The 26,462-nt window shown below is 49.2% G+C and overlaps 1 protein-coding gene across 5 annotated transcripts in view; it reads left to right on the forward strand.

Moving 5' to 3' along the window:
• Positions 1-20,611, forward strand: part of RCC1L (RCC1 like) — a 51,245-nt gene extending 30,634 nt beyond the window's left edge. The window contains exons 7-11 of one of the 5 annotated variants that reach the window (XM_036280542.1): positions 4,279-4,460; positions 8,438-8,525; positions 9,349-9,522; positions 11,915-12,000; positions 18,997-20,596. In XM_036280542.1, the coding sequence (XP_036136435.1) occupies positions 4,279-4,460; positions 8,438-8,525; positions 9,349-9,522; positions 11,915-12,000; positions 18,997-19,074 (608 nt within the window). In that variant the 3' untranslated portion in view covers positions 19,075-20,596. Of the gene's footprint in view, positions 1-4,278; positions 4,461-8,437; positions 8,526-9,348; positions 9,523-11,914; positions 12,001-12,651; positions 12,712-18,996 lie in introns of those variants that run through there. The other 4 variants (XM_036280544.1, XM_036280545.1, XM_036280541.1 and 1 more) reach the window with 4 other exon arrangements.
• The last annotated feature ends 5,851 nt before the right edge of the window (positions 20,612-26,462 follow it).

Here is a 26,462-nt window from a genome sequence, read left to right on the forward strand (position 1 = left end):
CATCTGTCCGAATTACTTCCTTTTTAAGGCTGGATAATATTCCCTTGTATGTATATAACACATTGTGCTTATCCATTCTTCCGTTTCTGCCTTTTAGCTATTGGAATAATGCTGCTGTAAACATGGGTGTACAAATATCTCTTTGGGACTGTGCTCTCAGCTCTCTTGGATATATATCCAGAAATGGAATGGATCATAAGGTTATTCTATTTAAAAATTTTTGAGGAACTACCATACTGTTTTCCATAGCAACTGCACAATTTTACATTCCCACCAGCAACATTATATTGCTATATTATGAAATTCTAATTTCTCCACATCTTCCATAACACTTGTTATTTATTTATTTTTCTAATAGTGGCCATCCTAATAGATGTGAAGTGTTATCTCGTTTGTGATTTGTATTTTCTTAATGATTAGTGATGTTGAACATCTTTTCATGTGCTTATTGGACCTTTGTATATCTTCTTTGAAGATCATTTTTCAATTGGGTCGTTTGTTTTTTGTTGTAGTTAAATTTGCTATACTGAATATTAATCTCTTATCAGATATTTGATTTGCAAATATTTTCTCCCATTCTGTGGGTTGCTTTTTTACTCTGTTGGTAGTGTCTTTTGATGCACAAAAGATTTTAATTTTCATTAGTGTATTTTTTCTTTAAAATTTTTTTACAGTTTTATTAAGAAATAATTGATATACATCACTGTGTAAGTTTAAGGTGTACCACATGATGGTTTGAATTCTATATATTGTGAAATGATTACAATAGGTTTAGTTAACATCCATCATCTCACACAGACACAATAAAAAGAATAGAAAAAAAATTTCTGCTTATGATAAAAGCTCTTACGATCTGCTCTCTTAACAACTTATTTTTTCTTTTGTTGCCTGTGCTTTTCGGGTCATATATTGAGAGTTCATTGCCAAATCCAGTGTTGTGAAACTTTTACTCTGGGTTTTCTTCTAAGAATTTTATAGTTTTAGTCCTTACGTTTAGGTTTTTGATCCATTTTGAGTTGATTTTTGTATATGGTGTTAACTAAAGGTCCCGCTTAAATTTTTTGCATGTGGATACCTAGTTCTCCCAGCACCTTTTGTTGAAAAGACTATCCTTTTCCTATTGAATGGTCTTGGGATTCTTTCAAAGAATCTTATGACCATATAAGCGAGGCTTCATTTCTGGACAGTGTTCTGTGCCATTGGTCTCTGTTTCTTCGTGTCAGTATCACTGTTTTGATAACTGAAGCTTCATAGTAAGTTGAAATCACAAAGTGTATGTTCTCCAACTTTGTTCCTCTTTATGATCATTTAGCTATTTGGGGTCCTTTGAAATTCCATGTGAACTTTAGGATGGATTTTTCTATTTCTGCAAAAAATATTGTTGGGATTTTAATAGGGATTATATTGAATCTGTAGATCACTTTGGATAGTATTGACATCTTCACATATTGTCTTCCAGTTCATGAAGAGTGACATTACCCTTCAGGCAAGCCCTGTTTTTTCTGTTTACTGTTTACCATACTGCTTTGCCTATTTCCATTTACTTTTTAGGGTGGGGTGGGGTAGAGGGTTTGTGTGAATTTTCCTTTATTTTCCAGCAAACTCAGCAGCGCATTCGAAATTGCTTGTTGTAATATATGCAAGGTCTGATATGTTCATTGTATAGTGGGATTTCACTTGAGAAGCTTTCTAACTTGAATCAGACCTAGAAAATTCCATCTGTTTATATTTTCTTTAATTTCTTTTAGCAGTGTTTTGTAGTTTTCATTATACAAGTTTTTCACCTCTTTGATTAAGTTAATTCCCAAATATTATACTCCTCTCGATGCTACTGTAACCAGAATTGTTTTGTTAATTTTCTTTGTTGGATTATTCACTGCTAGTATATAGAAATGCAGTTGAGGTTTGTGTGTTGATTTTGTATCCTGCTGCGGTTTATTTTTATAGCTCTATGATATTCTACTATGGAATACACCTCAATTTATTCACCTTTTGTTGATAGATATTTGTATGGTTTACAACTTTTTGTTACATAACAAGCAGTGTTTCTGTGATCATCGGTGTGTCTCCTTGTACATATGCTCAAGAATTCTGGGAGCGGTAGTGAAGATTCTGTGAGTGGAAGTGCTGGTTATAGGTTATGCATATGTATTCCGATTATTGTTTTCCAAAATAGTTGTAACAAGTGACCTCCACAGCAGGAGGGTGTTGTTCCACAGCCTAGGCCAAGTTGGTATTATCTCCTGAAAGTTTCCTCTTGTCTGTGGATGTGAAATCGTATTGCATTAAGGTTTGAATTTGCATTTTCCTAATTACTACTGAGAGTGAGCATCTTCTCATGTGTTAATTGACCAGTCTTGCTTTTCCTTCTCTGAAATGTATGTGGTGTCTTTACCCATTTTTTTTACTTCTTTTTTTTTTACTGATTTTTAAGAATTCTTTATATATTCTATACCTGTAGTCTTTATTAGTTATAGTGTTGCATTAACTGATTGTTAATGATTGTTGTTTGTCTTTTTGTCCATCCATTTGAGTTTTTAACTATACTTTTTCATTTCTAATAGTTTCCTTTTTATTTTTATTTTTTTTATTTTTATTTTTTGTGGTACGTGCGCCTAGCAGGAACCGAACCTGGGACTCTCTGGTCTGCAGGCCGATGCTCAACCACTGAGCCAAACTGGCCAGGGCATCCTTTTTATTTTTAAACATTTTAAAAATGTTTTTATTGATTTTTTTAGAGAGAGAGGAAGGAAGAGAGGGAGAGAGAGAAATATCTGTGTGAGAGAGATACATCAATCAGTTGCCTCCTGCATGCCCCTTACTGGGGATCAAACCTGCAACCTGGGCGTGTGCCCTGACCCGGAATTGAACCAGGACTTCTCCGTCCATGGGACGACGCTCAAGTTACTGAGCCACACCAGCTGGGCTAGTTATTTCCTTTTTAAATTTATCGGGCCTTTTCTGTAGTCTCTTATTCCTGTTTTTATTTCTTTGAACATTGCACTGAGTTATTTATTTATTTATTTATTTTTAATCCTCACCCGAGGACATTTTTCCATTTATCTTCAGATAGAGTGGGAGGGAGGGAGAGAGGAAGAAAGAGAGAGAAACATCGATGTGAGAGAGACACATTGATTGGTTGCCTCCTGCATGACCCTAACCGGGGCCAGGGATGAAGCGCAACTGAGGTATATGTCCTGGAATTGAACCTGGGACTCTTTGATCTGGGGGCTGACACTCTAACCGCTGAGCCAAACTGGCCAGGGCTACTTTTTATTTTGTATATCATAATTCTAGTGTCTGGAGTCTGGAGGGTATAAATAGGTCGTGTGTTGGTTCTGTTTGCTCTTACTCATAGTGACATTTTTCCTTAAGAGTTTAGTAATTTTTTTTTCCTTTATTGATTTTAAGAGAGAGGAAGGGAGAGAGAGAGAGAGAAACATCGGCGAGAGAGAACATCAATTGGCTGCCTCCTGCACGCCCCCCACTGGGGATTTGGCCCACAGCCTGGGCATGTGCCCTGACTGGGAATCGAACCGGCAACCTCTTGGTGCATGGGTTGATACTCAACCACTGAGCTATACCAGCTGGGCAAGAGTTTAGTAATTTTTTATTGTGATATCATATTTTATTGAATTTACTTAGTGGAAACTCTAAGGGCCTAAGTTGGAAATGCTTTCCCCTAGAGAGGATTTGGATTTACTTTTGGTTGTTGTCAACGGCCCTGCCAGTCTGACTCAGTGAGGAAGCCCCTGGAAGCCAGAATCTGTGCTGTAGTGTTTTGCCTCGGTATGCTGCCCAGGGATTACCCTCCATCACAGTGCTCAGAGTGACATTGCCCTTCAGGCAAGCCCTGTCTTTTCTGTTTACTGTTTACCGTGCTGCTTTGCCTATTTCCATTTACTTTTTAGGGTGAGGTGGGGTAGAGGGTTTGTGTGAGATTTTCTTTATTTTCCAGCAAGCTCAGCAACGCATTCGAAATTGCTTGTTGTAATATATGCAAGGTCTGATATGTTCATTGTATAGTGGGATTTCACTTGAGAAGCTTTCTATTTTGAATCAGATCTAGAAAATTCCAAGGGTTTTTAAATGATCCAATTACAATTACGTCCTTTTCCTCCTCTGAAAGAACATGGAGGTGGAAGTTGGTGGCATACAGAGGAACAGATTAGGGTTTTTGATGTTTGTCAAGTACTTAAAGTGTGTTTGGCGTATAATAAGTCTGTGTAGGTGGTAAGAGAATAAATAACTAAAAGTAAGTTTTTTCCATTGTGTTAGGTCTGGGTCACTACAATATCACCAGCACGCCTACCAAACTGGGTGGAGACCTTGCGGGAGTGAACATTGTCCAGACTGCCACCTACGGTGATTGTTGCCTGGCTGTGTCTGCTGATGGAGACCTCTTCGGTTGGGGCAACTCAGAGTACCTGCAGCTGGCCTCTGTCACGGACTCCACACAGGTAGGAGGTCACAGCACAGTGCTAGGAGGTGTGTAAATATGACATGCTCAGGACATTTATAAGAGGTTCTTCCCCAAAGTGTGATGTATAAAGTGGTAGAATGTTAAGGCCTAACCTATTGTAAGACTGCCTCTTCAAGGTTCCACGTTCTTGACAGTCTCATTGGAGCCCAGAAAGAAAGCTTAGGTTCAAAAGCCATTATTATCAATACTTTGATAAGACAGTCCTGGTTTAGAGCAGCATTTTTGGTATGCCTGGGTACCCTGTCTTGTTCTAAAGGGGATACGAGGCTCTTTGCGTCAGTTCCTATGATGTCACAGTGTGTTTTTTGTTGCAATGGAACATACGTGTCCTAAAAGCACACAGATCATAAGTGAGCAGCTCGATGAAGACTCCTGTGTGACCCCACCCAGATCAAGCAGTAGAAACCAGCAGCCCTCCAGAAGCCCTGCCTCTCCTCACCACTAGCCCATCCTTGTCACTGAAGCAAGACACCATTAATACAAACTACAGTAGAATTTTAAACATTTTATTAAAGAAAACTTCAAATATAAACAAAAAGGAGAGCTCATTGCATAATTCATCTCTATATACCCATGACCCATGTTCAACAATTACCAATTAATGGCCCATTTAAAAATAGAGATATAATTCACAATTTTTAAGTATATAAAATAGTGGTGTTTAGTAAGTCACAAGGATGTGCAACTATCACCACTGTCTAATGCCAGACATTTTCATTAACCTCCCGCCACCCCCAAAAAACCCATATTCCCTAATGGCCAGTTTTGTCCCATCTTTAATTCCATCTACTCTGCCTAGGATTATTTTGATATCATACTTCATCTATAGAAGTTTCAGTATGTATCTCTAAAAGATAAGGACTATTTAAAAAACATTCTTTAGCCCTGGCCGGTTTGGCTCAGTGGTTAGAGCGTCGGCCTGTGGTCCAGAGAGACCCAGGTTCGGTTCCCGCTAAGGGCATATACCTCGGTTGCAGTTTGTCCCCGGCCCTGGTTGGTCGAGCGGGTGGCAGCCACTCGATGTGTCCCTTTCACATCGATGTTTCTCTCTCTCTCTCTTCCTCTCTCTCCCTCCCACTCTATCTGAACAAAAAAATGGAAAAATGTCCTTGGGTGAGGATAAAAAAAAAACACACACACACACAAAAAACATTCTTTATTCTTTAATATCATTAAACTTCTGGCAAATACAGAATATATGTTAATGATAAAGAAACTTGCACAAAAGGAAACTAAAGATCAGCTAAAAAGATGAAAAAATGCGTTCTCTGTGATCTGGCTCAGTGGCTAGAAGTGGTTGCAGATTTGGCTTTGAGCTTCCTAGTGGCCAAAGCAAAGAAGAAAACATGGTCATTTAAATGATTCATTGTTTCTGTAAGATTAGGTTCTTCCTAATGCCAAGGTCTGAGAAAAATGTTTCCCATGGCCTTCCCATGGGGGACAGGTCCAGTATCATGTCATTGTTATATATTGCCGCATAACAAATGACCCCAAAACTTAGTGGCTTAAAACAACACTCATTACCTCACAGTTTCTGTGGGTCAGGAATTTTGGGGTGGCTTAGCTGTGTCTTCTGGCTCTGACTCTCAAAGGCTACAGTTATCTTAGGATTCAACTGGGGAAGGTTCTGCTTTCAGGGCCACACCGATGGTGGTTGGCAGGATGCAGGTCCTTGTAGACTGTTGGACTGGGGCCCCAGTTCCTCGCTGTAGTTGGCCAGCTAGTAGTCGTTGGCCAAGCCTGCCATGGTTCCTTGCCATGTAGGCTTCTCCATGTGGTAGCTCGTGACATGGCATCGGGCTGCATCAGAGTGAGCAAATGAGAAGGCAAGAGAGTGCCAGTGAGACAGCAGCCAAGGTTTCATCACTGAACCTTGGCTCTGGCTTCCCCTCACTTTTGCTGGTATTCTGCTCATTAGAAGCAAGTCACTAGGTCCAGCCCTTACTCAGGGTGGGGATGACACAAGGTGAATAGGAGGGGACCAGGATTATTGGGCGTCATCGCTGAAGTAGCCCATCATAACCATGATTCTTTACTGTGAGCCTCATCCTGTCAGTGACAACAGTGGTATGTTTCCAGTGGCTTTGCTAGAGTGTTTCTCAGTGCTTGCTGCGGGCCTCCTGCCAGAGCACAGTGAGGGGAGGAGGCTCTGGGAGCCAGGCAGCAGAGGCCCAGGCCCAGCCCCAGCCCCGACGGCCCGACTTTATCTAGGCGTACACTTTCTGCATTGGTAAGCCCCTTCACTCCTTTCGAGTCAACTGTTCTCTTTCTGCTGTCTCCATTTGAAAGTGAATCTATGAAGATTCATGGCTGTCACTGAAACACTCATAAGCTATCTTTCCAAAGTTATTCCTCAGTAGAAGCGCCAAGACCAAATCCTGCTGGAAAGCTAAGTTGGCCACATTTCACTCTCCAAACCCGGACCCTCCCATCTCTCACTCTCAGCAGATCTTGCCTCCTGTTTAATAGAGAAAACGGATGCTGTCAGATGAGAATGCCCTCAGTTTCCTACTATGGCTCCCAAACACGTACCTGTGTCTGTACCCACCCTGGACCCATTCCTTTTTCTAGCAGTGGAGGAGGTGTATCTTCTGCTAAAGCTGATTCTTCTCTCTGTCCTGGATCCCATCCTTCCACCTTCTCAGAAGCCATACTCCATCTGCTGGGCCTTCTTTCCCATAACTTCAGCCTGTCCTTTCCTGGTCCCTCTGTCAGTCTTTACCCCTGTCTTATGGGTCTTCCATCTTAAAAAACCCTGTGTGGACTCCTCCATCTCCTCCATTCTCCCTACCCCTAGCCCTTTGCTTCACCCCCTGCTTCCTCCTAGGACAGGCGTCTCAGGGGCTGCATTTACTTACTGTTTCCTCATCTCCCATTCACTTTGTAGTCTGTCTCACTTAGTTTCCACCTTATTAGTTTGCTGGGTGGCTCTTGATAGAATTACCAATGGCATCCATGTTGCTAAAAATAATAAGAGTCTGGAGAACATTTTTCACTCTTTATCTTTCTTGACCTCTCAGCAGCATTTGACATTGACCATGACCACTTCGTGAAAACCATGCTTTCTTTTGCCCCCGTTACTAGACTCTTCTAGTGCTCTCTTGTCTTTTTTGTCGTGTCTTCTTGGTCTCATTTACTTGGTTCCCTCTTGTGCCAGGCCTTTAAATGTTGAGGATCCTCATGGTGTGGATTTTGCTCTTTTTTTCTCCATATTCCCCCTTTAGAAGATCTTATCCATACCCCTGGCTGCATTTGCCGTCTATATACTGATGACTTTCCAGCTTACATACCCGAGTTCCAGACATCACTAAGGAGCACTTGCCATTTCAGTTGATCGTCTGCAGGCACTGCGAGTTCAGTAGGTCTGAAAGTGAGCTCATGCTCATCCCCCCACTCTGGTCCTTCTCCATAACGTCCTGCATGGTCTGGCCCCCTCTCCCCACCAGCATCTTGCACTGTATTCCACCCCGTCCCCTGCTTTAGCCCCTCTGACCTGGTTTAACCTCCTCGAATGTGCCATGCTCACCTCATTCCCTTTGCACATCCATCTCCCCTGCTTGTCATATCCTGCTCTTCTCCCCTTGCCTCTTACTTCTTCTCATCTTTCAGGTCGCAGGAGACCATGCAGCCTTCCCTGACTACTCCTCCCCCCAAACTAGATTGGTCTCCCTGACATTCATTCTCAGAGACCCTGTACGCCTTCACTGCATTCGGCACAAATTATGTTAATTTGGGCTGGCAGCTACCTCCCACTAGACTAAGAGAGGGACTGGCTTCTTATTCCCCTCGTCTTTCCAACACCCAGTTAGACGGTTAGCATATGTTCAGTGTTTTGGAAATACCTGTGGTGTGAATGAATGAATGGTACTTGTGTATTCTGTACACAAGACCAGATTATTTCCAAGTTCTTGCTGGTTTGTCTTCCTAACAGTGTGGACCCTTCCTTTGATTCAGGTGAACGTCCCCCGGTGCTTACCCTTCTCGGGAGTGGGCAAGGTGAAGCAGGCTGCCTGCGGTGGCACAGGCTGTGCTGTGTTAAATGGTGAGACCCTCTTGCAGACTCTCTGGGCATCTCTAGGTGGGCTGGAGAGGGAAGGGTCAGTGCCCACTGGACTCATAGGCAGCAGACCTCATCCCAAGGAAGGGAATGTGGCTGGGGAAGATCCAGGCAGGTTGAGTTCAGCTAATAGAGGGTGAGGTGACATTCTGACAGAGATGACAGCGTGATCTTTATGTAGACAGCTCAGAGCTTAGTAATTCTGTAGCAGACCTCTGAAAGGGGGAGTGCATTTTCTCCCTGTCCCTTAGCTGGGCCAGAGACTCCCGCTCTGCCTTCTCCAGAGAGCTGTGCCAAGAAACAAGATAGGAGAAGAGCCTTAGGGTTTAGATACTGAGAGCCATGCCTCTGGGATTAAACATCTGGTACTGCTGATGAGTATTAAACTTTTTATAACCAAAAAATCATTTCTAAGAGTTTTAGGAATCTGGCCAAATGTTGTTTAGTACTTGGCTTGGTCTTCCGACCAATGTGGAACATAGAGCAGTTAGGAAAAACTGTCCTTCGAAGGTTCTCCTGTGTTCACATGGGGTTTCTGGGTGATTTATGGATTGGTCCTGTCCAGGTTACCCTCAAGATGTGGGAAGTTTGTATTCTGAGATTGGTGAGTTGGCTAGACATACTCCACAAGCAAGAATTTGGAAGAGGAGAAAAGAAACATTATTTTAAATATCTGTCAGCATGTTCTTGCCAAGCAAGGAGAAAAAAATGCATGTGGATGTACTGCATCTTGGTGCCGTTCGCGTTTCCAGTGAGTGAGGGCTGCTCTTGGTTGGACTTACTGACCGTTGTTTTTCCTGTAATGTAGGAGAAGGACATGTTTTTGTCTGGGGCTATGGAATTCTTGGGAAAGGACCAAACCTACTGGAAACTGCTCTTCCAGAAATGATTCCACCCACTCTCTTTGGCTTGATGGAGTTCAACCCAGAAGTCCAGGTTTCCCGCATTCGATGTGGACTCAGCCACTTTGCTGCCCTTACCAGTAAGTGACCAAGCCATGCGGCCCAGAGACGGACAGAGCTTCACTCTCTCAGGTGCAGCCCCAGACTGGGCAGCTCTCAGTTTCCATCCACCGGTGGAGTGGTGCCCTTGTGTGGATAATTAAAGAGAGCAGCTAATCCAGAAGTTGTTTGGCTTGAGGTTATATAATGTGTATCTTTTTTTCATCCTGTAGTTTTGTTTTGGTTCATTTGGTTTGTGGTTAGTCTAATGTGAAAGTGAGTTTTCTCAAGAGGATACCAATCGGTGGTAGGAGAGGGGACCCTTGAGTATGTTGGGGTGCTGGGGGAAACCAGCAGAGGTTTGGCAAATCCATGGTAGGTAATTAGGAAATGAATATGTGGGGCTTAATCCCACTGCCTGGCCAAGCCCAAACCCAGATCTGACCCAGGAACGTGGGATGGCAAGGGGCACACTTGTAAGACCATCCTGTGGTTTTGTGGAAGTAAATCTGCCCGATTTCTCCAGAGTGCTGGGGGAGAGGATGCCAGAGGGGATGGAGACTTTCTCAGGTCCACCGGACGACGCACCACAGCACCCAGCCACTGCGGGCCTCTAGCACGTGTGCTTCCCTTGACCGCATCTCCTGTTCCACAGTGACGGCGGTTCGGTCTGTTCCTCTGCAGTTGACTTGAATCCTCAGACTGTATTAATTTCATTTCATTTTGTGATTCTCATGCAAATTCACTATTTCCTTGCAATTAAAAAACCTTTTTGTCTCATGGTAAGTAATTGTTTTCTTTTAAACATCTGGCTGGGACAGTCAGTTCGGGTCATCCTTGTTTGTGTTCTCTGGCCCAGTGCCGTGTGAGCCCTGTTCCAGATGATCACCATTCAGTGCTGCCTGTGCACCAGGCTCGGGCCAGGAGGCGCTCGGCGGTTGGGATGCTGTGCTGCTGGGCGGGGGTCTCACCTGGCTGGCGTTACAGCCAGCGCCCACTGGTGGCCGTGCTGGCGGGTGGAGGCTCCCTTACCCGCACAGGCAGAGGCAGCCACGTCCATCGCAGATGAGCCTAGTTCACGTGAGTTTTCAAAGCTACTTAGGCTTAGTAAATAAGAGTCGTTGTGGACTAATTCTGGAGGCACTGATGATCTGATTTCCAGGGTGTTCTAAGGCACCCACTGTGTGCAGAGTCACGCACCTGGACGCCCACAGGAAGTGTCCTACCAGAGCAGACTATTTTCTGCTTGCCATCATGCCATGTGGCCGGTTGGGTCACACGGAAATGAAATCCCTGTGTAGCTTCTCCCCTAGACGCAGCAGCCAGCCTCTAAGTGCCAGTTCCTGTCCCTCAGTGGAGGGAGCACCAGACCTCAGGCTTCCCTGTCTGTGCCTGGAGTTTGCATATAGCCAGCGGGAGCTGGGGTTGCTTGGTTGACCCTGAAGTCTGCTAACATTTGAGGCCGGATGGAATTGTTCTGTTAAACAAGTGAAATCTGAGGGTAGAGGACCAAGGGTGATGGTCAGACCAGAGGGGCTCTGACAGCTTGTAACAAGAGGATTCCTATTTAATCAGCCCATATTACTTTAGTCCTGGCTTTTCCATGTCTTTTCTACCTCTGCTTGCCAGATGTGGGGTGGCTAATTGGGGTCACTGCTCCCAAGGAGTGGCCAAAGCTGATGTGGATGGAAGTCAGAACTGAAGGCTGGCTGGGTGGTGGGAGGCTGCCCCACCAGGCCTGGGCCCCTTCGTGGAGGCTGGCATCCTCAGGGCCCTGAGCTACATGCAGCCTCCTGAGACATCCTCTGCAGCAGCCTCTTGGTCCTTTTCCTTCTTGGGACTTTTTACAGTTTGTAAGCATGTGTGTACTAGTTTGGTCTTTTATTTCTAGTTATTCAACTAGTCCCATGAGGACAGGAACCAAGCATGTTTAGTTACTGTCCTGTTCTACCTGCCAACACATAGACCAAGACCTGGCCCACAGAGGTACCCAGGCACCACGTGTCACTTGACTGAGTACTCCTGAGATGCGGAAACCCAGACAAGGAATGACAGTCATCCTACTTTGAGGATGCTCAGATTTTGGGATTTGTGGAGGGCAGGGTTTGGTTGGACATAGCTATGGGCGAAGGGCATATGCAGGGGGTATAAGCAGAGTGGGCCGTGTGGGAGCCGCCTTGGCCCTTGCTCTGCGCACATACTCATCTCCCATGTGAGGGACAAGGTGCAAATCTGGGCTTGGACATGTTTTCGGTATGAGGGCAGTATACTTTTCCCTTCAAAGAAAGCATTACTGTCTGGTAGAAGTTGAAGTTTAACACTGGGCTCTGTTTGTACCAGGTTCTGGAAAGCCTGTTCTCATGACCCTTCCTCTTCTTGGAGACTTGCCCTTGGCCTCATCCCAACCAAGCCACCGTTTTTCTTTCTTTGCAGACAAAGGAGAGCTGTTTGTATGGGGCAAGAACATCCGAGGGTGCCTGGGAATTGGCCGCCTGGAAGACCAGTATTTCCCGTGGAGGGTAAGACTGGACTGGGTGGGCTTCCACCTGATGGGCAGCACCGGGTCCCTGGGACTGCCCCCCTTCCGGGTCCCGGCTGCCCTCCTCCTGCTCCCGGCATCAGGTGAGGCTGCTCAGGTGAGGAACCAGAGCCAGAGTCTAGCACCAGCTCTTCTGGCTGCAGGTTCACTGCCCTTTGCTCATTGCTGGGGCCTACCGAGTGAGCGCTGGGCGGGGATGGCCTGTGCGGGGTTCCTTTTGTGGTGCCCTGTCAGAAGCCTCCTCAGAGGCTGCCCTTGGGGATGCCGAGCAGGGAAACAGAGCGCGCTTCAGAGAGGAGCACGCTGCAGGCCGGGTGCCGCCAGGCCCTGGGCGCCGACAGGGAGGTTTGAAATGAAGAAGTTGGCACGCCAGGAGCTGGTTTGCAGAGGCCCCTGCACAGGAATGTTTACAGTGAATTTAAAAGAAAGCAGGATGTTTAATATTTAGAATGCCTTACCACAGCCACCAAAGTGAAGAAATAAAGGCTTTTCTTAGGGGAGGATGCCATTAGACAAAAAGGCTCATTTCAAAATGAAAGGGGAAAAGTTCTTTCTTCAATTGCAGTTTATCTTAGTGTTGTTTACTAAGTTTTTTAAGTTCTAAAAAAGAGCTATTTTTTTTTGAATTCAGAACATATGTCCTTGGTTCAGAGTGTAGTATGAAAAACCCGTTTCCTGTGTCCTGTCGCAGAGGCCGCCACCAGGACTGGGGTCTGGCGTTCCCTCCGGGGCAGCCTCTGCCTAAGGAACGCACGTGCGTGGGCCTGAGCGCTTTAACAAGTTTGACTTTAATAATGTGCTTTGAAATTGTGTCAAGTATCTTTTAAAAATACATGCCAAAAATGCAAAATAAATGTATACTTTAAATAAGGGTTTGTCTGTTCAGAGCCCACGGCAGAGTGTTTTGAGGTTCTTCGGTATTTTAGGGGCTTGTTTCCACTGCTGCTCCTTTGGTTGCTGACTCCCCTGGGTCCCGGTGAACTTGGCAGGCCCTAACTCCTTTATAACAACAGTAGGTGCAGTTTCTAAGAGAACAGGTCAAAATGGAGACTTTAGACTTGTCAGGAAAAAACGGGTGTGCATCAGAGTTGTTCCCAAGTGGCTGCGCTTGCCTGTTCCTGCGCCTGGAAATACCATTGCGGGTGAGGGTGGGGAGGCAGTCGGCAGGCAGTGGATGGCAGCTCAAGTGATGTGACTGTCTTAATGTGGATTTAGACATCCTGCTTGTTTTCTGGGTAGGTCCTTACTGCCCTTCCTTGAACCCCACCCAAAAGGCCTTTCTGAGGAGAAGCTCAAGAGACAGTGAAGCAGCTGGGTTTTGGGTGAATGACAGCTGTGACGGGGGGCTGCCCTGCCTTCCTCCAGATCAGAGCGAAGACGAAGGACAGCCACGCACTGAGACTGGGAATGCCCGTCGAGGTGGCTGAGCCACGCTTGAGCCCTGCTGTTGAGCTGGAAGCAACAGGCTGCTGGGGGCTGACACCAGTTGCTGGTCAGACCAGACCCCTTCACCTACTCCTCCCTCTGGGGTGTCGGCTTCAGCACCTGTGCCATCAGGGGAAGGATGCTCGGCTGCTTTCTTGCCAAACCATCGTCCCTCTTGTACATCCGTCGAGCCCTCACTAACTGTGGGGCTGCTTTGTTCCCTTGTCACCTTCTGGTTGGGGAAGCATGAAGGATAGAGCTTGAAAGGATGGGGCTGAGATCTGATGGCCTGCCAGCTCGAAGACGCAAGGCCGAGGCTCAGAGGTCGGGACAGAGGTGGTGGCAGGAACCAGGGTTGGATCAACCAGGCTGGATTCCTTACAGATTCGATCCATCTGTTGTTGGGTCGCTGGACCTTGCTTCTGTCTATTCTGCTGTACTCACTTAAAATTTATAGGAGATTTTTATAATCTCTAAGAAACTGTTTTGTTATTAATCTTCGGCGGGGACTGTGTTACATGATTTAAAAAGTATTCCAAGAATAGATGACTTCCGGTCAAGATGGCGGCGTAGGTGATCGCATCCTCCCACAACCACATCAAAGTTATAACTAAACTACAGAACAACCATCATTCAAAGTCACCTGAAATCAAGCTGAATGGAAGTCCTACAACTATGGTAGGAGGGGTGGAGGCGGATGGGCTGGTCCCACACCCACGTGTGGCAGATAAAAATCAGGAGGACATCTCGGCTGGGAAGGTCCTCCCTGAGGACTGAGGGGTCCCCGTCCCACACCAGGCACCCTGCTTAGGGTTCCAGTGCCAGGAAGAGAATCCCTATAACTTCCTGCTGGAAAAACCAGCGGGAACTGAGGCTGTGAGGGAGGCTGAGGTGGCTGGAGCCCCAGGCAGCTCCTCTTAAAGGGCCCACGCACAAACTTTTCTGACTCACTCCCTCTAAGCTTGGAGGGGAGGCAGCTCGAGGGGTGCCAGAGACATACAGGGAAGAACTGAGCTGTTTGGCACTGGATCGAGGGCTGGAGAGGGGGCTTTCTTTGGGACAAACGTGCTGTCAGAGGCCTTTGATCCTTTGGTGAGCCCTTCCCTGGGGCAGCAGACAGCCGCCATATCTGGGACTCCAGCAACCTGGCTCACACTGGTAGCCCCGCCCTGCTGACTCCCTGAGGCCATGCCCCACCCAACTTTCAGACCCACCCAAGCTGTTGCCAGTTGCTTTACCATAGGATTGGCCTGTCTTGGATCCTGCTTCAGGTTTTTCTAAATTCTTTCAAAGCAGCATCTGGTCTCAGCAAGCCCCATAACTCTCATTAAGTAACACACAGAAACAAACACAGGGAGGCAGCCAAAATGAGGAGACAAAGAAACAGGTCCCAAATGAAAGAACAGATCAAAACTCCAGGAAAAGAACTAAGTGAAATGGAGATAAGCAACCTAACAGATGCTGAGTTCAAAACACTGCTTATAAGGATGCTCAATGAACTTAGTGAGAACCTCAGTGAACTTAGTGAGGGCCTCAAGAGCATAAAAAAGGACCAGTCAGAAATGATGGATGCACAGTCAGAAATGAAGGAGGCACTAACTGAAATAAAGAATAATTTACACAGATTCAGTAGTAGAGTAGGTAAAGCCAAGAAGCAAACCATCGATTTGGAATATAAGGAAGCAAAAAACACCCAATCAGAACAGCAAAAAGAAAAAAGAATCCAAAAAAAATGAGGATAGTGTAAGGAACCTCTGGGACAACTTCAAGCGTGCCAACATTCGCATCTTGGGGGTGCCAGAAGGAGAAGAGAGAGAACAAGAAATCGAAAACCTATCTGAAACAATAATGGCAGAAAACTTTCCTAACTTGGTGAAGGAAACAGACATACAAGTCCAGGAAGCACAGAGAGTCCCAAACAAGATGAACTCCAAGAGGCCTACACCAAGACACATCATCATCAAAATTCAAAAGGTTCAAGACAAAGAGAATCTTAAAAGCAGCAAGAGAAAAGCAGTTAGTTGCCTACAAGGGAGTTCCCATTAGACTGTCAGCTGATTTCTCAAAAGAAACTCTGCAGGCCAGAAGGGAGTGGCAAGAAGTATTCAGAGTGATGAAAAGCAAGAACCTACAACCAAGATTTCTCTATCCTGCAAAGCTGTCATTTAGAATCTATGGACATATAAAGAGTTTCCCAGATAAGGAAAAGCTAAAGGAGTTCATCACCACCAAACCGTTATTATATGAAATGTTGAAGGGTCTTCTTGAAGAAAAAGATAAAAAATATGAACAAACAAAATGGCAATGAATACATATCTATCAACAATTGAATCTACAAACAAAATGAACAAGCAGAAACAGAAACATTCTCATAGATACAGAGAACATTTTGTTGGTTGCCAGGTGGGAGGGGAGTTGGGGGAATAAGTGAAAAAGGTGAAGGGATTAAGAAGTACAAATTGGTTGCTAGACTGACAAACCTCAAAGGAAAGGGGGGTTGGAGGGTGGGAAGAAGTAAACCAAAGAACTTATATGTATATATGCATAACCAAGGGACACAGACAACAGTGTGGGGAAAGGCAGGAGCTGGGTGGGAGTGGGGAGGAGGGGGTCAATGGGGGAAAAATGAGAAACATCTGTAATACATTCAACAATAAAGATAAGCTTAAAAAAAAAAAGTATTCCAAGAAGAAAAGAAAGAGTCAAGTCTTATATGTAGCTCCTACAAGCATAGTGACTAGTTCTTGTTGGACTCAGAACCTGGGCTTCTCTCAGTATGTAAGCCCAGGCAGCGACATTGGAGCCGACTGATGTAACTCTTTCTGTCTGAAGCTTTTCAGGATGTTTTCCTGCTACACATGGATACTCAGAGCTCAGAAAGGTCCAGTGATTTCTTCAAGGTCACACGTCTCATAAGCAGAGCCAAGGTTCAGACTCAGCTGTGTCTGACTGAGATGCCAATCTCCTCCCTGTAGTCCCTCTCCTCTGCGAGGGCCAGAGCTGGACATCCAGGGTCCCTAGCGGGGGAGAGGAGGACGTGTGTAGAGGTGGAAACACTGCAGGTGTCATGCGGTCTTCACAGGACCCTCTGACCTAAATGGCAGCACTGTAGGCTTGGGAATGGGCTACTGGGAAGTTTTGAATGGCCTTCACCTTGCAGCGCCAGGAAGAGCACTCGCCTTTAGCAGACAGATAGTCCGCCTTTCGGAGGGGGCGGCAGAGCTGCCGTGTGAAGGTTGGGGCTTGTCCCCCACTGTGCGCCTGTGGGCACTGACTCAGGAGTCAGAGGGCTGGCCCAGCTCAGGCTCTGCTGGGGCTGTGATGTGAATCTGGGACTGTCTGCAGGCTGTGCTGCCCCTCACTCTGGGCCCTCTGGTCAGTACCAGTTTAGGTTTGGGAGCACACACTGGGAGCACCCTCTGACTTCCAGGCATCTTTCTTACACGGCCACCTCAGTAGCCACAGGCCCTAGTGGTTCCGAGGCCCAGGAGAGGTGCTGTGGACGCTCTGGGGCAGGGCCTCCTTGCCGGCTGAGCTCTCTTCCTTCCTCAGCCTGCTCGCCTGGTGCCAGGAAGGAAATTTCAGATGCAGCCAAGTTGAAGAAGCAGCAAGTCTCCTGGTGGGGGAGGGGGTGGGGGGGGCGCTTGTTTTAAGAACATGTAATTGTGGAGAGAGATGTTCCTAAACTGAGTCTGCTTAAACTTTTAAGTCACTCAGGCTAAATGTGCTTTTGGTTTTTAGAACTGTTTCCTTTTGCAATAATGTTGTGAGTGTAAATTGGTTTAGAATAGAAACTCCTTTTAACCTTGACGAGGACAAAAATAAAACATGGCTACGGGCATTCTTCTTCTGGACTGGGTTCAGAGGCTGGGGGAGCCTCCCACCTCTGCACGGAGAGGCAGGGCCTCAGGCCGGCCCGCGCTTCCCTTCTCGGCCAAGACTGCCGTCCTGGCCCGCGTACCACGGCCAAGTGGCTCACTCTGCTTGGGCGCCTATGGCCAGCGGACTGGCGGAATTAGGACATAGGTGCGTCAGTGCAGCAGCTTGGCTGCAGGGCAGTGTGGAGAGGGGCACTTTCCCCAGCACTGGTCACCAAGATGTGCCCTAAGGGCCTGGGGCAGGTTGCGATGAGTTCACCTGGGCCCGGTCCACAGAGGCCAGCCTGTAATGCCTTTGCGATGCACTGGGCACTGCTTCTTGTTTGTGTAGTGATTTCTCTGATAGCCCTTGCTGAAGACATTTGTTTAGGGAGGAGAGGGTGGGAAGCACAACTTGGTTACCAGTGTCCATTTGTTCGTGGCCAGGAGTCCTTAATGGACTTGTCTCCCCACGCCACCAAGGAACCACACTGGGGTCAGCGTGGCTGCCTCTGGGCTTTTAGGCCAGGCCGTCTGGACTAGGTCTTTCCTCTCAAGCTCAGTGAGCTCCACAGGCTGTTACACATCCCTTTCCAGCTGTCACACTGCCTGGCTGAGTGCCGCCAACAGGGCAGGAGGCAGGTTTGGGTCTGGTCAGAAGAGCAGCATTGCGTCCCGCTGAGGGCTGAGGGGTAAGTGGTGCAGGTGTGCTGTCTTAGAACGTGCACGGTGTTTGCTTCCCTGCACCAAGGACCTCTGGAAGGACGAGAGCCAGTCAGAGTACTTTCCGTAGCAGAGGGGAGATAGGGAATGAGGAGATGACAGTGGTAGTGAAAGGTATTTAATGCCTTTTTATTCTTTTACATTGAATGTTATTTTATATTGTGGGCGTGTGAATGCATTCCCTATTCAAAATAAAATAATAGTAATAAATAAGAGAAAGAAAAGTGCCCCTTTTCTGGAGCACTGTGTGGCCATGTGGGTATGGAAGTCCTTGAGTCGTGGGCACACCCATTTCCAAGGCCAGGCTGTAGAACAGTGAGTCATTTTAAAGGCAAACAGGCCGGAGCTTCCGTATCCCAGGGGACTCTCTGCTGTTACCTTGAGAGTTGGGCCTTCCTGTGATGAATGGGCAGTGTCGGCTGGACTGCTGGCCAGGCCTTTGGCACCTTTTGAGACCCAGTAAACACCCCTCCTCGAGGGCGCACAGGACTCGTGTGGGGCTGGAGCTGGTGGGCAGAGTGGGTAAGACACTGGCCGGGGGAACGTGTTCCCAAAGTGGGCCTGAGAGCAGGAGAAAGGTTTCTCAAGCCGCTCTGTGAGCCATGGCGGTGACCACGAGGAAGGGCCAGTGAGCACCCGACTTGAGAACAGGTGTTGCCCTCTGGCGGGGTCATGCTCAGAGGGGACTGACCTCTGTGGGATGTCCACTCAGGCTTCGTGCTTGTGCCCAGGGTGGCCTCTTGGAAGGGTGGACAGTAATGCCTGCTGTTGACTAGGTGGGGAGTTGGGGTGGCCGTTTCCACGGAGACTCTAAGTATCCCCATTTCCAGAGGAGGGAGCCAAGGCTCAGAGAGGCTAAGTCTCCCACCAAGAGGCAGAGTGTGGATCAGGCCCAAGTGGGGCCACCTCCAAGCCTGTCTGCCTCCCAGGTGGCCATTTCCCTTCACCGTGTGCTGGGTCTTGTTTTTCAGGTGACGATGCCTGGGGAGCCCCTGGATGTGGCGTGTGGTGTGGATCACATGGTGACTCTGGCCAAGTCATTCATCTGATTCTCCAGCCTGACCCGCTTAGCCCAGCCCTGGCCTCAGAACCACTTGGACAGCTTAGCAGAGGCAGCCAGTGGGTTCTGATGGGGCTCAGAGAGGACCAGGGCCCTTCGTGAAGTGTGACACCCTCCTAAAGCCCTTAGGAGGTACACACTGAAGTCCTGGGACATGGTCCCTGCTCCTGATGAGACCTGCCGAATTCAGCACATAACAGCTGCTTTTACCAGGCTGAGCTGCAGGAAGCTGTGTGGCCCTGGCAGGGTGAGGATAATTAGGATGTCTCAGCTCTTTCCAGGAAACACTGACGGCTTCTGGTGTCACATCTGGCCCAAGAAACTGGTCTTAGGAAATCTTCGCTCTCACAGCATGCATTTTGTTTGATCTTGAAAGGAGGCCCTGCAGAACGAAGTGCTCAGGGGGGCTTTTACAGCCCCTTGGAGCACAGCAGAGCTGTTGATAGGCATTTGGGTGAGCCCACTGGACTGAGGGACCGGGCCTGGGGTGGTCATTCGGGTCCCTCTCCCACCCAGCCATTTCCCGTCAGCTGTCCACAGCCAGCTTGCTGCTGGGACACGTGCCGAGATGCTTTGCTTGTACTTCTCCCTGGAAATACCGGTGGGCGCCAGCTCGTCCCCCACGGGCTCTCGGCTGTCACCAGCCGTGGAACCATTCTCATTGCCCGACTTGGGAAGTGGAGAAGTCCCCACAGGAAGCAGGTCGGGGCCAGATTCTTGTGGGCCCAGGGCTCCAAACATCCCGCAAAAGCTTGGCTGGAGTGCCAGCCTCGGGGAGGAAAGATCCAGAAATTGTGAAAAACATTTGTTAGTAATGTTAACTCGTCTTATTCTTGACAAGAAATACTTTAAAAACCTCTTTTGGAGTAAAGTCTATTTTCTGTCATTTTCTTTTTAAGAACTTAGGAGGCCTTTTTCTTTTACCTGATCATTTATATAGATTAACTTTCAAAAACTAACTTTCAAAAAATTAACTTTATCAAAAGCCTACTACAAGCCAGTGAAAAAGCCGGTAGAAGACAGTGCTACTTGGAAACTCTTCTGAACAGTACTCCCACAGTTCAATGGGAAGAAAATCATGAAGTATAAAAGTAGCTGGTGATACGTCACAAACGGCTCAGTCGCCAGCGGCCTGCGCCCCCTCCTTTCCCTCATTCGACAAGTGCTCACGGCCCCGATGTGCAGGGCTGCACCCACTGGTCACGTGGCAGCAGAACTTCTTGTGCGTCTCACGAGACTCACATTTTAGGGGGCGATGTGGACAATAAACAAGCAAAGTGCAGAGTGTGTTCGATAGTTGTGTGGGCCATGGAAAAATAGAGCAGAAGGAGATGGGTGATGTGACGAGGTCACCGGGCAGGTTGCTGTGACCTGAGGCAGCAAGGACCAGCCACATGGTGTCTGGGGGTGCGGCCCCAGGCCCCCTTATCTGGGCTCATGGTCCACTGTTTGTGGTGGACCAGTTCCTGTGTTACTACAACAACGCTTTTCTATAAACTTGAAACAAAATGGAAAACAATTTGTCATTTTCCTGAACTGGATGGGCCTCGTACCAGGGTGAAGAACACTAATCAGTCCTCAGTGAATACGTGCCTTAAAGCACATAGTGATGCAGAGGGCGAGCTCCCCAGGGGTTGGGGACAGATGAGGATGGAGATGGGGGGCCTCTGTTGACATAGGAATGGTCACTAAGCTTCCCACCAGATTCCGATCTAGTACCTGCCTCCACGTGGACACTGTCGCCAGGGTATAAGGGGCATCTCTGAATCTGAGTTAAGACTCAGTGTCTTCCGAGCGCACCTGCCACCACCAGGCTCTTCCTGTAGCTGTCCCCATGCTCAGCCCCTCCCAGCGCTCAACACAACGATGCCTGTGCCACCAGCTCGGTTCCTGTGGTTTGTCATTTTCCTCTGTCAGGTCAAAGTTTGCAGTTCCAGGCTCCTTTCACTTTAGGGAGCACGTGAATGACACCCTAAATGACATGACCATGGGCCAACTCCAACTTGTCCTCTGATTGTTCTTACACTCAGGTTCATTCACGTATTTGCAGTCAGTAGCCGAGGCCAGTGTGGAGCCCAAGTGAAAGGTGCTGCGTGAGAGGTGTGGGGACTCATTACCGGGTGGCCACCAGTGTTCCTCCATGGACAGTTCCCCAGGTGCCTGGGTCCCCGTCTTCTGTCCCGAGCCCCCACCAGGTGTGCAGGCTGCCACCCCATAAGTAGGACTGGGGGATGCCCGTCTGGTATGCAAAACCTCCTCTTAGCAAATAAATGTCACTCGCCCAGCCACGTCACCTGACACTCAGAATTCTGTCGTGACCATTCTTGTTTTTTGAATATAGTTGGCCCTACTTTCATGTATTCAGGAAACTCTTGTGCACGTACTGTGTTCAAGTGACAAGCCAGATGGATGCCGAGAGCCTCGCTGTCGACATGGCGCTGACTCGGACGGCGGGTCGTGGTCTGGTCTGGCTGAGCGCCCACACCGCCCGCACACAGTAAAAGCCCGGGCGCGCGTTTGGGAACATCCACCCTGTTCTCACGTTTCACTCTGGCCCCAGAACCTGACGGCCTGGCCTCCTGACCAGCAACAGGAGCTGCTCAAACCATTCTGAGGGCCATTCCCGCAGTTGCTGCATCAGGACGGATGAGTGCCTTGGTCTAAGCGTGCTGCCTGCTGGAGCTGCAGACCCTCTCAGGCCTTGAGGGCAGCACCCGGCACAGGCCCCACGAGGCAGCCCTCACTCGAGGACCTGCCCCGCCTGTGATGGGGCCCCAGGAGCTTGCCTCTCCCCCAGAACCCCACACTTGCCTTTCTCAGGTGCATTACCCAGCTGCCCTCAGACTCAAGCTGCCCTAATCAAGGAAGCAACCAATGAATGCATAAATAAGTGGAACAAGAAATAGACGTTCTCGAATCAATAAATAATAAAAACTTTTTTAAAAAAGGAAGCAATCCCAGCATTTCTTTCATACAAATCTTGCCACGGAACATGGAGCAGCAGCAGCTGAGGTTCAGCTTGAGCTGGAGACAATGTTTAGAGTCCTAGCTGTGCTCTTCTCAGACCTGGGGCCACACTGAGGTGCGTGCTCAGCAGTCATGTTTAAAAGGGTAAAGCCAGTCCTAGCCGGTTTGGCTCAGCTGTTAAAGCGTCGGCCCGCAGACCAGAGAGTCCCGGGTTTGGTTCCCGCTAAGGGCACGTACCTCGGATGCAGTTTGTCCCCGGCCCTGGTTGGGGTCGTGTGCGTGGCAGCCACTCGATGGGTCTCTCTCACATCGATGTTTCTCTCCCTCTCTCCCTCTCGCTCTATCTGAAGATAAGTGCAAAAAAAATGTCCTTGGGTGAGGATAAAAAAAAAAAAGTAAATTGAGACACTTGTCATCCTCACACCAGGAGTCGGCTGTGGTGGTGGGGAGGCTGCCCGTGGGGGAGCACAGGAACGTCTTGCTGTCAGGACGCAGCAGAATGGCAGCTGAAGTGCCATGCCCGTCAGAACAGTGCCCCGCTGGAGTCCACCCTGGGAGCTGGAAACTGAACGGGCTCAGGTTCGTGGCCGAAGCGATTCTACCGCTGCGGGAGAATATTGATGAAGCAGGGGCTTGAAGGGGTATGTGTTCACACTCCTGAGCACCACATGCTCCAGGCCCTGCCAGGTGCTGGGATGAGAGGGTGAGAAGGATGCATCTCTTCCAGCTTGTGCGTCTGGGGGCCGGCTGCCTCTGGCCCAGCCTCTGAGTGAGGCCACCTGCCACGGCAGCCACGGAGGTGGAGTTCTGCCCTTAACCCTGGGCTTCTCAGCCCTGGCTGCACCGTGGGATCACCTGGGGAGGTTCTTTCCTTCCTTATTTTCGACGTATCACATTTTGGTTACTCATTCATCAGTTGATCGTCATTTCAGTTGGTTCCACTTTTGGGCTATTGTGAACAATGCCAACACATTCATGTACAAGTTTTACATTGGCCCAGCTTTATATTTTTGGAACACTCCCAAATGAGCATGTGTGTGAATAGTGTCCGTTTTCTTGGGTATATACCTAGGAATGGTATTGTTGAGGCTGTTAATTAAAATTAACTGTTTTTAACCTTGATACTTGTATCACGGAGTGCACAACACACTGTAATTCAGAGTTCCAAGACGCCGAGTATTTTCCCGAATACAACGTGGGCTGTATCCACCGGCTCGGTCGAGGCCCTGCCTGCTTGTCCACACCTCTCCCTCCACAGCAGGACCCCCTCGTGCCTGGCTCTGCAGAGTGGGGATGGCTGCGGGTCTGGCTGCCGGCTGCCAGAGCTGCTGCTGGTTCAGCTCGGGTAGAACTCTTAGAAAACACCTCAAAGGAGATGCTCCCCTACAACCGTCGTTCTTCTCGCCATCTCGCCCTCCTCCTCCGGGCGCCCTTCACTGTGCCCCGGGAACTTCGAGCTGTCAGATGGCATTTCTTCCTGGGGGTCCTTCACGCTGCGCGTCCCCTTTTCCAAACAGTGAGATGTAAGTCGCATACATAAACCATTTTAAAGTGTACAGTCCAGTGGTTTTTGAGCATGTGTTGTCTCTGGGGTGCCAGCATCCCCACGATCCCATCCCACACATTCCCTTTGGAGAGCTTGTTTTTCCCAGCTTTTCCCACCCTGACGCCCCCGCCCCACCCAGCTGAACATCACATAATAAAACCAGGAGGCAAAGCGACCACAGGTGATGCTCTTTCCTTCGGTGGCCCTGTGTTTTTTGTTACCTTTCGAGAGCAAGTAGAGGAGCTTTTAAAACTATGTTGAGCCAAACCCGGTGGAATCAGACCTTCGGGTGGAGTCCTGGCATGGGTCCCCCTCCCCCGGGGGTTCCAATTGCTCTGGGGTGGGAACCCTGCCAAGCAGCAGCCAAAGCCGCTCCCAGCAGGAATAATGCTCTGGTGGGGGGCGGGGCACATTCAGTTGTGAGGATTGGCTGGATGTCAGCCAGTCCTCTACACCCACAACTGCCCCACCACCTGCCTGCACCGGGAAGGCCCGAGCCAGCCAGTCATCTCTCCGGGAACCGAGACCACCGGTTTCCTCTTTCTGTCACCACAGTTGATAACCCAGACCCACCATCCAGAGGCTAAGTGGTCTCCTGCATAGATGTCCTCAACAGCTCCCCACTGGCCTGTAGAAAACCCGAGGCTCCTGGCCAGCATGAGCACCCGCCTTGCATTTCTGCCTCACCCTCCACCAGCCTTGTCCATTTCCTCACCCCTACCCCCAGTTCCAGCTACAGTGCCCTCCAGGGCCCCTGCGCCTTGGCTGTTCCTTCTGCTTAGGTTCTCCCACCCCCAACCCCTGCCTCATCAAGCTCAACTCTGATCCTGGCTTCCTGGTCTTCCCCTACTGCCACAGAGGTCATTCCCCAGTCCCAGGGCACAGCACCTCCTTGTGGCCCAGCCTGGCACTGCACTCCCTGGAGCAGCTGTCTCTGCCTCCTAGAGCAGCTCCGTCTGGACATCACAGGTTCATCTGGGACCCAGTCCTGGCACAAGGCCCAGCACTGCCTGGGTGATAGTGAGTGAGTGAGCGCTGGGAAACCTTTGCAACTGGTTTGCAAGCATTAGGGTAATCAAGAGTCTCCACGGCCCGGCCTGCCGGTGTGGCTCAGTGGATTGTCGTCCCATGGACTGAGAGGTCCCAGTTTTTTTTTTTTCTCTTTTTATTTATTTTTTTAATCCTCACCCGAGGACATTTTTCCACTTTTTGCACAGATAGAGTGGGAGGGAGAGAGAGGAAGAGAGAGAGAGAGGGAAACATCGATGTGAAAGGGACACATCGAGTGGCTGCCACCCGCACGACCAACCAGGGCCGGGGACAAACTGCAACCGAGGTACATGCCCTTAGCGGGAACCGAACCCGGGTCTCTCCGGACCGCAGGCGGATACTCTAACCGCTGAGCCAAACCGGCCAGGGCGAGAGGTCCCAGTTTGATTCCTGGTCAGGGCTCCATCCCCAGTAGGGGCGTGCAGGAGGCAGCCGATTGATGCTTCTCTGTCACATTGATGTTTCTCTCTCTAAAAAGTCAATGAAAACATATTAAAAATTAAGTGACCATATCAATGAGTAAAAGATATGAAACAGAAATAAAAAAAGTCTCCATAGATGTCATGGCACCTGCAGGTATCTGAAGGACTGAGGGGCATTAGCCTTCAGAGCAGCCAGGATTGTCCTGGGCTCGGGGCGGTGAGAGCTCCAGCACCCCCCTCACTCCCGTCTCCAGCGCCCTGCTCCTGCGGGGCAGGGGGAGGTGCGCGGCCGGGGTGTGTGGGCGCGGCCTGCCCTGCTCACCCCTGCCCCCACGGAGAACATCGGAGAGGGGCAGGTGAAGGGTGTCCAAGTTCCAGGACCTGCTGGTCTCAGGCCTCTTACCTGGGCAGCCCAGTGCCCACCTGCCGAGAGGGCAAGAGCCAGAGGGCAGGGCAGTCGTGGGGGACGTGGCCCCTCCCCCCACCAGCAGGCCCTGTCTGCCAGAGGCCGGCAGCGTTGAAGCCCGTCTCCAGGATGGCCCAGGGGTCTTGGCCCTGGGTTTTCACTCTGGTGTGGTCTCCTGCTGCGTCAGGTCAGCTGGGTATGGTGGTGCTGGCGCATGGAGTCTGAGTCTGGGGGGACATTTTTGGCTTTGACCTTGGCCCTTGAATCTTGAGCTCTGAGGGAGGCCCGCACCGCACTGTGAGGACCTGGAGCAGTCCTGCGGGGAGACCTGCGTGGAGAGGAGCCGAGGCCTCCTGCCAACAGCAGGCGCTGAGTGACCCACCCTGGAAGGGGCCCCTCCAGTCCCGGCCAAGACTGCAGATGGTGGCAGCCTGGTGAGGGGCTCCGAGCCAGCACTGCCCCAACCGCCCCCGCACCCCCCACAGAAACCGGGGCACACGGACAGTTATTTCAAGCTGTTAAGTTTTGGGGCAACTTATTCTGCAGCATCCGGTAATGAACACACCCCTCTGTGCTGGGGCTGTTTCCTCTCTGGTCCTGGGTGTTGGGCCGGGAGGCTTTTCTGCCCCTCCGACTATGCTCCCCCCCAATATGGAGAACAGGGTGGGGGATGAGCGGTGGCCCTGCATCCGAACAAGTCAGACAGCTGTCAGCCAACATCGTTTTCTCCATTTTAATTAACACTTTACAAAGTACAAAATATACTGTCTTTTTGGGGAACATTAGGTACTTTTTCTCTCTCCGTCATACAGTACATGAATCTTGAGGGTTTTGTTTCTTCAACAAAGAAAGTAAGCGTGAGGGGCCCGGGTGTAGGGTTCCCAGTTCTCCGTCGCCCAGGGCCAGGGCCAGACGCAGGAGCCACTGCTGGTGACCTGGGGCATGCCAGGTGGGGGCTGGACCCCGAGTGTGGCCCTGGGCGGGCG

This window comes from Molossus molossus, unplaced genomic scaffold (assembly GCF_014108415.1).
Source record: "Molossus molossus isolate mMolMol1 unplaced genomic scaffold, mMolMol1.p scaffold_m16_p_3, whole genome shotgun sequence".
Lineage (NCBI taxonomy): Eukaryota > Metazoa > Chordata > Mammalia > Chiroptera > Molossidae > Molossus > Molossus molossus.